At 36.3% G+C, this 14,829-nt stretch overlaps 1 protein-coding gene across 1 annotated transcript; it reads left to right on the top strand.

The window, feature by feature from the left end:
- The first annotated feature begins 4,195 nt into the window (after nt 1–4,195).
- Nucleotides 4,196–14,443, top strand: LOC107779055 (universal stress protein A-like protein). Its single transcript, XM_016599399.2, has 4 exons — nt 4,196–4,501; nt 7,139–7,260; nt 7,423–7,541; nt 14,091–14,443. The coding sequence occupies exons 1-4, from the start codon at nt 4,321–4,323 to the stop codon at nt 14,197–14,199; spliced, it is 531 nt and encodes a 176-aa protein (XP_016454885.1). The 5' UTR covers nt 4,196–4,320; the 3' UTR covers nt 14,200–14,443.
- Nucleotides 14,444–14,829: the final 386 nt, after the last annotated feature.

Raw genomic sequence — 14,829 nt, 5'->3', positions numbered from 1 at the left:
TCATTATGATTTGAAGGAAACACATACCTTCAAGACACCTATAAAAGGGAGGTATCTAGTCACTTGTAAGGACAGACACAATTGAAATATACTTTGATTCACTTGTTATTCTCCTGATTACACTCTGGTTACTCCAAATTATTCTCTTCTACATATTCTTTTGATTATCAGTAATCCGTGTTCTTCTAAATTCTAGCTTTGACTAAAATTCTATTTTTTGGTTAAACAAATTGGTTCCGTTACCGGGAATCTGATAATCTATTTTCTTTTCACTTGACCTTCCTTGTTACATAAATCATGTCGAATAACAATGACAACACCCCAGGAAACCAAGAGAACCAACAAAGTCAGGGAGGCCCACAGAACATTAACATTCAGGTTCCTACTCCGCAGGACTCTCCACGGCAATCTCGTGAGGGTACTCCCGATGGATCTCAAATAAACGAGTATGCTCAATTTGAAAATGCTGAATTGATGAAGCTCTGCAGAAGTTAATTACTGCTCAGGTCAACAAAGCTGTTGAAGCGCTTGTTAACCAGTTACCTGTTGCAACACCCACACCTTCTCCAAATAATAACACTATAGAAAACCCTCGTTCCGGGCTTGTTAACTCAGGCAGCGGTGGAACCCCCAGTAAATCGCAGGAGAGAGAACTAGGTAATGTAATTAATTCTGATTTACAAAATTTAGTACTAACCTTGCAGAAACAGCTCAAGGAGCAAAGTGAACGCATAGAGCAGATACCCGGGGTGCCGCCCATAATCAAAGGGGTAGACATGGACAGATATTCGCAACAACCCTGGAAGCTGAGTGCTGCCCCACTCCCAATTCCAACAAAGTTCAAAATGCCTGATATTCCAAAGTATGATGGAACGACAGACCCACGGGACCACGTGACTGCATTCACAACGGGCGTAAAAGGCAATGATTTGACTAAGCAGGAGATCGAGTCGGTATTAGTCAAGAAATTTGGTAAAACACTCACCAAAGGAGAACTAACGTGGTATTCCCTTTTACCTGAAAATTCTATAAATTCTTTTGCTGAGCTTGCAGATTCTTTCATCAAAGCGCACTCGGGAGCCCAAAAAGTGGAAAAAAAATGGAAGATATTTTCAAAATTAAGCAAGGAGATTCAGAATTGCTTAGAAAATTCGTGGACAGATTTCAGCGCGAAAGAATGACATTGCCGCGTGTACTTAATAACTGGGCAGCTATAGCTTTCACAAGCAATTTGAATGAAAAAAGCTCGGAAGCTACGAGGAGACTAAAGGAAAGCCTTCGAAAATTCCCAGCTACAACGTGGAACGATGTTTATAACAGGTATAGCACGAAGTTGAGGATTGAGGAAGATACTGTTCCCCGATCTAAAAAAGAAGTAAGTATACGTTCAAGACGTACAGAGAACGAAAAAAGATCCGGTAAAAACAGGTACGAGCCTTATATGGGACCTGCGGGGAAAGACTCACGGTCAAAACAGGATAATCAAAGGCACGATCACAAATCAAGAAACAGAGAATCAGGTTCTTCATCAAGATTTAGGAACGAGCGAAACAACTATGAGTCACGGGATGATGATAGAAATTTAAAAGCGAGATTCGGAGGTTACAAATTCAACGTCAGCACCTCCGAGCTCGTAGCTGTTTTGAAAAGCATGGGAGATAAGGTTCGATGACCAAAGGAAATGAGATCGAATCCAAACAGGCGTAACCCTGACCATTGGTGCGAGTTCCATAATGATCCAGAAAAGTTGATGGATCTATACTCTAGCCATCTTTTTTTTTAATTCATCATCCTATAAACAGTAAAAATGTCTAGAGAGTTTTGCTAAGTCCTATAAAAGAATGTATGTTATTGCAATTCTACTTCTAATGGTAAATTTTACATGATATTAAAAAAAATACTGAAAATTAACCGAACCGTACCAATACCGAAGAGAAACCGACATGATTGGGATGATTTCGAAAAGTCTAATTTTGGTTATATATAATAGAATAACAGAAAAATTGGTATGGTATAAATTTTATAAAATAACCGGCCGAATCGAACCATTGACACCCTTAGTGGGACCCATGAGTCCATTTGTCAAGCAATAAGAAAGCCTCACATAATTATAACATGGCATGTGAGACATAACATAAAATTTCTCAACTGGGTTGCTATCAAGATATCTGATCTCTACAGTAATAAAGTTTGTCTAATGAAAGATGTTATCTACGATTTGTATTGGAAAAATTGAATTTATATATGTTGAGACACGTGGACTGGTCAAATAGTCAAAGAATTATAATTAGTCAAGGGTCACGGGTAGCAATAGAAATGAGCAAAGGCAAAGGAAGAGGCACGGGAGGACATTTGAAGGATTCAGCGTCCGTACCTATTTAGATCATTTATCAAAAGGAACGGATCTGACCATAATAAAGAACGCAGATACGGAATTCGATAGGCATTAAATACCAGATACGTTAGAGAATTTGTATTGATTACAATGATTGTGTAACGTAGCATTTAATGTCTTTAATTATTAATAATAGCCTCATTATGATTTGAAGGAAACACATACCTTCAAGACACCTATAAAAGGGAGGTATCTAGTCACTTGTAAGGACAGACACAATTGAAATATACTTTGATTCACTTGTTTTTCTCCTGATTACACTCTGGTTACTCCAAATTATTCTCTTCTACATATTCTTTTGATTATCAGTAACTCGTGTTCTTCTAAATTCTAGCTTTGACTAAAATTCTATTTTTTGGTTAAACACGATTGTTGTTAGGCATGTCAGGTAACGTTCTCTGTGTCTCTCTTGCAACAAAAAAAAAAATAAATTCTTTTTAACGATTGAATTATGTTTCTGCTATACAAGTAGAAAGTAAGAAAAATCTAATATATTTGTTGTTTTCTTTCTCATTTATCTGTGATATAACGAGTTAATAACCACCATATGTTGGTAATTATGTGGTAATGTGATATTTTTATTTTTATTTTTCTTGTTGCAATTGTACAAGTGTTTGAAAGCCAAAGGATATTGTGAAATATGTCATTTTTCATGAGATTCATGAACTATCTCGCACAGAAGCTGTCATTTGTAATAATTGTTGTGACAGGAGAAAATTTTGAGTAGGAAAATGCTAGATAACTCAAATGATGTAGGTTAAGAAGTTACGTGCATCTCCTCTTTCTTCTTCTGTCGTTGGTATACATATTCCTTAATTATACGATTGTCCCAAAAAATAAGGGATAAAAGACACTTTCTTTTAGTGCTTTTTAATACAACAGTAGTAATTAAATCTGACAACTTATAGGAATTTTTTTTAGCTATGCAACCCAAAGAACTAGGGTTCAAATTTTTTTAATTTGAATTTAGCCGATAAACTGCCCGATAATCGTTAATTCGATACCAATCCGTCCGTTGTCTTATTGGATGGCTAGCGGATTGCTACGTTTATAATCCGATAAGTGATAAGCCGAACCGTCAGGCGTAATAATCCGCCCAGTCCGTCCGATAAGCAACCCTACGTAACCTATTGGTCAATGAAGTGAGAAAGAATCATGAGGTCTCATATTTAAATCTCAATAATTACCCAAGCCTTGATGGCTAAATTACCCGTCACTTGTACTATATGGGAGATAGTGGTGACAAAATAGTTAAAAGAAAACAGTTATCCAACCATATTATCTATTATAAATGGGTTGGATAATGAACTTCTTAAAAACGGGTCAAATATGTATATGAACCATATTATCCACTTAGAAAATGGATAACCAATGAATAACTAATGGATTTAACTTCTACATTTGTAGAGTCTCAAATTAGGGGTTCCTCGTTTGATAGACTAGGAATTCTTTCAAAAATGATCATATTCAAGAAGTCATGGATATATAGATATCCATATTATCCGTCAGTTAACTCATTTTTTATCCGTATTAAATATGGATTGGGTCGAATATTTTTTTTTTTTGTATTACCGTTTTCCAATCGTACATATACAAACCGACCTGCCTGTTTGCCCCAATGGGAGGTATGAAATTATTTGGACACCACCATCATAAAAATAAATTCCATCACTAAATCAAGGTTCTCATGAACAATTGTTTAGTCTAGTGAATTAAATTTGTATGCAAAAACAAAAGCTCATTCTATTTACTGTGTATTACTTTTAAATGCCAACTATAAATAGGGCCAGACGGTGCAAATAATGCCATATGTTGTTGTAACGAAATAGATACAGAACACGATAAAATAGGTGGAGCAGCGAAAGAAAACACTCCTAAATCAATCAATCGGCAAAGAAAAACCCCTAAAATCGATTTCTCGAGAAATGGAAGGCGAGGCAATCACCCGGATAATGGTAGGAGTGAACGAGTCAACGATCAAAGGTTATCCACATGCTTCCATTAGTAGTAAAGGCGCATTCGAGTGGACTCTTAAGAAGATCGTTCGTAACAACACTTCTGGCTTCAAACTCCTCTTCCTCCATGTTCAAGTTCCCGATGAAGACGGTTATTTTCTTTCTCTCCCTCTATAAATATTGCACAAATTGTGTCATTTTCCACGTGTCAATTTGTGATCTCTTGTTGAAATTGTTCCAACTGATTTGCGCCTGATTTTATTTTTGTTGTTATTTGTTGTTTATCAAGCTAATCTATGTGTATTGTATCGAACTGATTACTGTGTAATTTTATTTGGTTGTTAAATACTTTAGTTCTGATATTTGACCTAAGCTAAATATTGTAGGAGTGACTAATTTGTAGAGCGAAATATTACAACTAATTTGGTGTTGAGATGTAGTAACAGGAAGTAGTAGTAGTAGTTGTTGTTGTGTATCGAACTGATTTTTTGACCTAAGCGAAATATTGCAACTAGTCTGAAGTTCAGTAGTAGTAGTGATGGTAGTAATAGTAGTAGTAGTATTAGTTGCTGTTGTGTATGGCAAATTTTATTTGGTTGCTAAATGCTTTAGTTCTGATATTTGACCTAAGTGAAGTATTGCAACTAATTTGTAGAGCGAAATATTACAACTAATTTGATGTTGAGATGTAGTAATAGCAGCAGCAGCAGTAGTTCTTGTTGTTGTGTATTGAACTGCTTTTCTTTCACTGCTAACCCCAAGAAGTTTCAACATGCTGAAACTTTCCGTTTCGTCGAGCCCCGAGCTTCTAGTCCTCCTTTGAGTGTGGGTTCAATTGAAATGAATCTGTCAAGTCAAGGAAAATGTACGTAGCAGCAAGGATGGTGTTTTGACCTAAGTGAAATATTGCAACTAATTTGATGTTGAGATGTAGTAGTAGTAGCTGTAGTTGTTCTTGTGTATCGAGCTGATTTGTGAGTAATTCTATTGTAGCAGTAGTAGTTATTGTTGTTGTTGTGTATCGAACTGATCTGTGTATAATTTTATTTAGTTGCTAAAGGCTTTAGTTCTTATATTTGACCTTAGCAAAATATTGCACTTAATCTGATGTTGAGATGTAGTGCTAGTAGTATTAGTAGTAGTATAGTTGTTGTGTATCGTACTGATTTTTGCACAAATGTTATCATTTCTCATGCGTCAAATTATGACCTCGTGTTGAAATTTTTTGAACTGATTTGTAAAGCGAAATTTTGCAACTAATTTGATGTTGAGATGTAGTAGCACTGATAGTAGTAGTAGTTGTTTTAGTGTATTGAACTGATTTTTTGTGTAATTTTGTTTGGTTGCTAAAGACTTTAGTTCTGTTTTTGACCTAGGCGAAATATTGAAAATTCGCAACTAATTTGTAAAGCGAAATATTGCAACTAATTTGTAAGCGAAATGTTGCAACTCATTTGATGTGAGACATACTAGTAGTAGGAGTAGCAATTTGTTGTTGTGTATCAAACTGACGTGTAAATTTATTTGGGTGCTAAAGGCTTTAATTCTGGTATTTGACCTAGATATCACAATTCCCAGTTTTACAATTTTTCAGTTTTTCAGCATGACTTCTAAATTAACCAGAGAGTGCAACATTGACCTAGCCATGTTGTTTCAAAATTTCTTCTTTTTCTTTTACATTCTTAAAAAGGGGGATAGGAAGGGTCAAGTTGGGAGAATGGGAAAATTTATATACCTAAGGGTAAAATCATCTTCTTATAAAGTTTATTGGGTTATCGGTTAAAGCGTTAATAAAATTGGGCAAACCGAGACCCGAACCGATAAACCAATAGTAAAATAACACTAAGCCATAACCGAACCGTTAACCCAATAACCCGATACCGATAACCCAATAAGCTTTTTTCGGTTCGGGCTATCGGTTTTACCCGATATATGCCTAGCCCTAGGGTCAACCAGGTTAGGGATTCGAACTCGTCGTACGAATTGTAGGGACATTTTATGGCACAAGCTTATTCCAGGATTTGTGCTTAATCGGGCGGAGGGTTGCCTTTGTGATATAAGCCATAAAATAGAACGATCAATGTGAATCAGTAGCTCCCAAGGTAACCCGTCGTTATTATGGCCGCGTGTGATCATTTTCTTATTTGGGTAGCTTCTCTTGAGGTGAAAGAGAAGTAAGATTCACTTTCTCTTTCCGCTTGGAGTGGTTCACTTCCTTGTCACTTAAAAGAGCGAAGTTGCAGAATCTAGTCTAAAGGCCAAAGAGTCATCTTTGAAGCTACTATTTGTCCTTGTTCATAGGGTTGGGGTGGGGAAAAGGGTTAGAACTTAGAAGGCTATTCCGGAAGAGAAAAGACAGCTTACTCTTTTCCTTAATAGGAACATCAGCACAGGTCAAATTTGTGTATTCCTTTTTTCTTTTACATTTCATGCTTCTATTTCTATTGGTTTTATGGCTAGAATCAAAATATGTGGAAATTTCAAGTTGCATTGGAAAATCATTTCCTTGCTTTGTATTTCATTGGGAAATGCAGAGGTATGTTGTTTTTGCTGGTTCAGAACCATTTCCCTTAGACACGTTTTCTATAGATTGACCATCCTTACATGCGTGATGCATCTAACAAAATCCGAGTATCATCGGGCTTCAGTGTGTAAACTTCATTATGCTTTCAATGTTTTGTTCCCAATCTTATAGACCTGGGCAACATGCTATTTCTCCATCATGCAATCTGCCATATTTGGGTTATTCAGTAGCTTATATGTGTCTTGTTGGTCATTTGATTACTAGGTTTTGAAGACATGGATAGCATATTTGCATCACCCGAGGATTTCAAGGTCCTGAAACACAGGGACAAGATTAGAGGGCTCCATCTGCTGGAGTACTTTGTTAACCGATGTCATGAAATTGGGGTACCTGGATTTCCTTCGAATCTTGGCATGAAACTTTAAGCTAATGCTAAATTACTAGCTAGTATTTGAACTTTACTGCTTGAGGGATACTATTAAATTTTGGTGCTGTCAGAATCTCTATAGTACAAAAGCTTCGAAACTTACCATGTGCCATTTTTGTAGGTTCCTTGTGAAGCATGGATAAAGCAAGGTGACCCAAAGGAAGTCGTCTGCCATGAAGTCAAACGTGTACAGCCTGATCTTCTTGTGGTTGGCTGCCGTGGTCTTGGTCCCTTTCAGAGGTATGCTTAATTGTAGTAGCAGTTTGATCTTTTTTATTTTTATTTTTATTTTCATGTTTCTATGGGGATATCTCTTCAAATTATTGAGTGTGTGCCCCTCCACCCAGCGTCCAGCAAGAACAGGCTTCTGGAAACATCATAAAGTATCTAATGCCTTAAATATCTCGTGTTCTTTATATTCTTCCGCATAGCAACTGAGTTAATAACCATTTCAAAACTTTCATCACCAAAAAGATCTACTGTTCATTTCATGTCTTCGAAATAGAAAGTTTCTGCAAGTAGCATTCTCACTAAACCATCATTTAGGGTATATTGCAGTATCAAACCCATCTCATTAAGTGATGATTCCAACCACTGAACTCTCTGCACATGGTTAGAAACCCTTAACACCCAGTTTGGATGGTTGTTACTTATTCTTTCGTACTGTATAGTTTTGTACAACATTATATTGTACGGTATTGTTTTGTGGATACAACCTTTAGATAGATCGTATCGTTTGGTGTGGTTTAATAACACTTTTATTGTTTCAGTTTAATTGTACATATCGTATAATAACTGATAATAAATCTACTAAAATGCCCTTAATTGTTGTGAGGAAAAATACATAAGCTTCCCTCCTAAACTTGTCCAGATAACTCGGTCGAACACTAGAACTTTACGGGCGTTCATGTACCCAAAAACGCGTTTGGAGTGAATTATTTTCACCCTAATAGCTGATGTGGAAAAAAAATAAAGATAAAAAATTATAAGCGCGTAAATAACAAAAAAGTAAATAAAAAAGATGGGCCTCTTCTTTTTTCTTCATCTTCTTCCTCATCCCTTTCTTCTTCAACAACCCCCCCCCCCCCCCAAAAAAAAAAAAAAACAAACATTCTTCTTCTTTTTCTCATCGTAGATACAATTTTCCTTATACCTTTTTTACTTCACCATTCTCTTTAATTCCTCTCTATAACTTCATAACAAACACTCTTAAACCCATCTTTTCAATGTCTCTTTATCTTTTTTTTTTTCAAAAAGGTAAAGGTTTATTAACTGAATGCCAAGATTGTACCACAAAAGAGTACAAAACTGCTGGGAGAAGGAAATATCAATGTCTTTATCTAATACCCAAAATTTCCATTACCATGGTCTCTTTATCTAATACCCAGATTCCAAAGACTATTAATTTTGGTTTTTCCCAATCACTCAAGATTTGATTTCCAAAAGAAACAACTTTCATTCAAAATGCATGAGCATAGTTGGCCGAAAAAATGAAGATCTTAAAGGGAAAGGGCGTTGTAGTCCCAAAAGGAGTTTCTCCTTTCCAATGCCACAAAATATTGCCTTTTCATCTCATCTCAAGCTTGAGAACCCGACCAAATACGAAATTTTATTTTACGTTTCATAAATACTCCAGTCTCCAGCACCATAGTCCTTCCCTTCTCTAAAACGATAGGAAAATAATGTCATTACCATCTCTCATATATTCATCCTTCTCAAATATGGCAGGATTCTGTTGTTTCAAATACCTGCCCATATGATAATGCTTTTTGCTTCACTGCCAAAACTTTTTGGTTCCATCGAATTGTTTTGAAGAATTGCTTGGGAAAAAAATTTTGTATTAAAAAATACAAAAAAAGAGTGGAAATAGTAAAAATTTAGGAATGCAAAAAGTAAAACTAAATGATGCCATGCCGATGATGTGGCGAAATTATAGGGAGAGCGTAAATCACCTCCCACCATGCAACTGATTGTGTATGCATAAGGAGGTATTAATTTCACTCTAAATAAGAATTATGGGGTACATGAACGCTCACAAAGTTTTAGTGGTCAACCGAGTTACTGGACAAGTTTAGGTAGGGGTGGGCATTCGGTACTTCGGTTCAGTATTTCGGTATTCGGTTTATCAATTATGTATACCAAATACCGTATCAAAGTAGTTTGGTATGGTTCGGTATTTCTTATTTTGGTTCGGTACGGTTTCGATTTGATACATAATCATGTATCACGTACTGGGTTCGGTATTTCTTATTTTGGTTCTGTACGGTTTCGATTTGATACATAATCATGTATTACATACTGCTAAGTGCTAAGAGCCTAAGCAAGCAGAATTAAAATTACATTGCATTCCTAAAAGGTTATAAAATTCATTTGGACCACGTCCAAGTTGAATAAATCAATAAATTGCCATAGAGCTAGATGCACCTCATTATGTGCAAAATAAGGAAAACTGGAAACATTAGCAACCAGTAGTAATGATTAGCAGCCCAGCAACAGAATTTCTAACCCAGCAGCAGAATTTCTCATTCAAGTTTACACTTTACACAGATGTAACAAAAACACAGATGCAACATACATCCACTAACGAGTAGCAGCAGAATTAAACACAATGCAACAAAAACAAGGAGGGCATAAACCTGCAAACAGAATTCAAGTTTACACTAATAACAACTAAAGTGTCACAGGCTCACAGCAGTAGGGGTGAGCATAAAATCCGAAAAACCGAATTCCGAACTGGACCGAATTAATTCGGTATTTCGATTTCAGCATAAGCTTGCTTACAATATCTACACCTTGCTTTACCGACCCCATTTACTTCAAATTTATCAAAATGTTTCCAAACTTCAAATCTAGGTTCTATGGCTTTTCTTTTCTTAGAATCTTGAGTATTAATTGTGTTGGTGTTGCTATCTTCAGTAATAGGTTAGCGTTCAGTTGAAGCGGCATCTCTTACTCTACTTTCATCTGTCATCTATACAAAATTAAAACAAATACAATAATACAAACACAAATTAAGACTAGAGTTGAGTTTAGATATACACCTTATTAATTACTTTTTTAGCAGCAAAGATTGCACCTTTAATTATACTAAAGCGCAGATGGAGACACAACTTGTTAGTACTATTGGCTTAGTTTCGAATCATCTCTCAACAATTAATGCTAGTTCTTCCGTGGTGTTATATGCATGAAAATGAGAAGTGAAGAAAAGAGATTCCACTAAGTTTCTGCATTCGGCTTGATTTCCTATCAAGTTGGGATGAAATTTGTTTATAGTTTATACAGCCTTTTGTACCAAAAAAGAAGCTATTGGTTACAAAATACAAACTGAAGATTGAAGAATGAAGAAGTTGTGAACCTGTTGAAGATTGAAGAATGAAGGTCAAAAATGAGGAAACAAGCCATCACACTTGAGAGTCATCGGCACCGAGGTCGTGAAGTCGCCGTGACGCCGTATCTATCGCAGACGATCTGTTCTTCTTTCTTGAGACTTGAGAGAAACCTAATTCTAATTCCTATCCTTAGAAACAAGGGAAAGAGACTAAGAGAGTAAGGGACTTGAGTTTAGTCTTATTGGGCTAAAAATACAAACTTAAAATTTTAGGCTGGGCTAGGGCAGTGTAGGACTAGGATAGAAATTAGGAAGCAAATGAAATACTTAAAAATTTGGTATTTCGGTATACCGAAATATCAAAATCTTAATATCGAGGACCGTACCGTTATACCGAAAATTTAATACCGAATTATACCTAAAGAATCGAAATACTGAATTAATTCGGTCCGGTTCGGAATTCGATTTTTCGGATTTTATGCGCACCCCTAAGTTTACGGGGAAACTTATGTATTTTGCCTTGTTGTAAATATTACATTTATCAAACAATTATTCATAAAAATAATTTAAGACAACTCTTTTTCCTCACTTATCATCAATTATGCCTTGTAAACATATTAAGTTATTAAATTCATGCACTACTAGTGAAATTAATAAAAAACAAGTTAATGATATAGTTTTAATGATCGGGGTGTCCAAGCCAGCTTACACGCATCTTGACTAATCCACGGTGTACCTGCTACCTCTTATCAACACTTGTAACGTGCGACTCTGTCCACCAATGCGTGGATGGATGGAAGAGATCACATATTGATTTTGCCTCCCTGGGATTTGAACCTGAGACCTCTCTGGGATTTGAACGTGAGACCTCATGGTTCGCAAACCATTTCATCGACCGCTAGACACACCCTTGGGTGTAAAAACAAGTTAATGATATTAACAACAATCATTACACATCTTTTATATTTTGGATCATAAATAATCTTTCTTAACAACATGCATTCATATAATACATAATATAAAATGCATAATAATTATATTTTCTGATAAAGTAACATTCATATTATTCATAAAACCCTTAATAAGTATAAGATACATGATATTAGTCTAATTCAACTGTCAGCCGACATAATGGTCAATAAAAGAGATTTGCGTTCTTCCATAGACGCCCAATTAGTGTTTGGCACAGGACTGCATGTTGACAAATAATATATAAGTTTTTGGGATAATACTTAAGTTTCAAATCGATCTCCTTTACGATTTGTCATATCTCACTCTCTAGAATGGTTGACATAGTTGAAAGGCAATTATTCACATTGGCTAAATGATCCATCCAACCTCTCAACAGGGCAGTCATATCTTCAAGATGATCTTGTTTAGGTTTTTTATTCCTATCTCTGGATAGGCACTCAAGTTAGATGTTTCAGGAGTTGGTTGATCTTGCTCAAATGACCCATATTCCTCAGCATTTTCCAAAGAGCTAGTATTTACAGGAATCATTTAATCTACCTCATTAATTGTCAATGAGCTAGACGAAATGGTTTTTATGTATGCCACCTCTTTGAAAATTGCTGAGGAATATAGACAATTTAAGCAAAATTAGCCAACTTCCGATGCACCTAAGTTGAATGCTTTTTCAGAGGCATTGACTTCTAATATTAGTAAAAAAAGTCTAAACAATATTATTTTGAAGGCATGGTGCCTTGTTGAGAGGTGAGAGAATCATTATTAGTTGCCTTTTAATGATGTCATCTAGTTTATTAACGAGACATGGCAAATGAATTTGGAACAAAGTGTGGTCCTTTACGTTTATATATTATTTGTTAATATGCAAACTTATGCTGAACAATGATTGGATATCCTTGGAAGGACCAATGTTTAAAAAAACGCCCGCTTCCTCGCTTTAAGCGAGAAGCGATGCGAAGCGAGAAGGTGCACGCTTCATATGGGTGAAGCGACTCAGGTATAAAAAAGCGACCGCTTCCCACTAAAAAGCGAGAAGCGACCGCTTCTGTGTTTTAAAACAGACCCAGCCCTATTTTATTAAAAACGAAATCAGTTGTGTCTTTCATTAAACGAACAGCAACAGCAACGACTAGGGTTTTAAGATAGAGCATGTTATAGCATCGACTAGGGTTCTTCTTTTTCTTCAAGTTCAAGTCTTCAACAACAACAGATATGTTCTGATTTTTCTTCTTCTTTTTCTTTCACTGTTTAAACGTCCAAATAGCAGCGAAATACTGATGAATTATTTTTTACCTCCGGTGCTTTCTCAGAATTGATACCAATCCTTTGGGTTCTTCTTCTTTCTCTGCCCAGTTTTTAACAGAGAATTACTGCCCTTCCTCTAATTTTTATATCCTTTATTCTTAGTTCTTATTTTATTTTAATTTAATTACTGCCCAGTATTTATTTTAATTTTTTTTTAAAAATTCCGCTTCACTTCAAAAAAGCGAGCACTTCGCTTCTCGCTTCTCGCTTTAAGCGAAATGGGGGTTGTTGCTTTTCCTCGCTTCACGCTCTTCACAACACTGGGAAGAACGTAAATTTCTGTTGGCTATAATATAGGCTGCCAATTGAATTAAGCGTATATATTTTTCTTATGCCTATTGAGGGTTTTATGGACAATATGATTATTATATTATTAGAGAACATTATCTTATGAATTATGTGAATGCAAGTTGTTAAGAAAACATTACTTATGAGTTATGATCCTAATTCAACATTACTTATGAGCTATGATCGTAATTAGAAGCAAACCTATTTGGTCTAGTGAGATCCAATAATGTGCACTATTCATCAATGAATTTTCCGCTTGGCATTAGCCTTACCGTGGTCTCTATTCTGCCTCCACAACCATATGGCCTTGTTGCCCCTACCACCTTTTTATTATGAGTAAATAGAAAGTATTTCCAAGCATCTGATCCCTCCAATTCTTCCCCGACACGGTTGATTGCTAGAATCTAATTGAACTACTGTCTACCTAGTCGTCTTAAGAGCCTTGACAATCACTAAAATATAGAATTCAACAGAGATCATGAATCTTGTAGCCAGAAAGGCTCGAGCAAGGTCCTCACTTTCAGTAGCTTTATCTCAGTCCAGGAGAAACCTCTAGTTACCAGAACGGCAAAACTCTAGTTACCAGAATGCACAGGAACTTGTGTCTGAACAATAGAAGAATGCTTCTCCCTGTGCTCAATATTGGTCCAAACTTGTTCATACATGAAAAAGCTTTATTCTGTTTTCTGGATGTTCCATAGCAGGGCCCACCTTGTAAAGATCTAAACATTTTATCTACTTCCGAGGCTGCTATTACTTGGGTTCCTCGTGAGTGATATGGGATCTAGCAGTCATTTTGCAATTGCTTTTCACTAAATAATGGGTCCCTTGTGATCGTGACTAATCGAACAACCTTTACTTTGGGACACTGCTTCATTAAAGAGGTGATTTTTCTGTTGCAGGGTTTTCGTGGGAACTGTGAGTGAGTTCTGTGTTAAGCATGCCGAATGTCCTGTTGTCACAATTAAGCGCAGTGCAGCTGAGACTCCTCAGGACCCTATAGATGACTAATTCATTTGGTGTATTTGTTAGTGCTTAATGTTCATTGATGCATATTAGATGTCGACTTGTGTTGTAGATAGATTTTGCAGATTTTCATTCTGGTTATATAGCTATATCTGCTGTGTTGTGGGTTTCGTGATTGCACATGATTGTTGTTTGCATGTGTAGTAACAATGTCCCCTGTACCTGTGTCTGAGCTTTGAGAACTTCTGGGCATGCGAGTGCTCTTTAGTAATATGTTGGTTTTGGAGAAGATTTTCGCTTGGCGTCGGTCATTTTGTACATACATCTTATGATGAATGTGTGTTGCCTATATTTCTGTACATATGGTTTAAAGGGCAGCCCGGTGCATGAGCATTTCGCATTCACACTGGGTCCGGGGAAGGCCGCACCCCAAGGTGTAATGTAGATAACCTACCCTAATGCAAGCATTAGTGGCTGCTTGGCTCGAACCTGTGACCTATACATCATACGGAGATAACTTCACTGTTGCTCCATGGTTCCCCATCTGTACGTATGGTTTGCTTAACCATATTACACTTTGGGGAGAAAAATAATTAAGATTTTAAGTATTTTTTTTGTTTGGTTTCAAATGAGGATCGAAGAGTGAGTGAAAAGGTATTTAACAAAGGTCCCTAT

Source organism: Nicotiana tabacum, chromosome 22 (genome assembly GCF_000715075.1).
Source record: "Nicotiana tabacum cultivar K326 chromosome 22, ASM71507v2, whole genome shotgun sequence".
Taxonomy (NCBI): domain Eukaryota; kingdom Viridiplantae; phylum Streptophyta; class Magnoliopsida; order Solanales; family Solanaceae; genus Nicotiana; species Nicotiana tabacum.
This window is presented reverse-complemented; position numbering and strand designations above follow the sequence as displayed.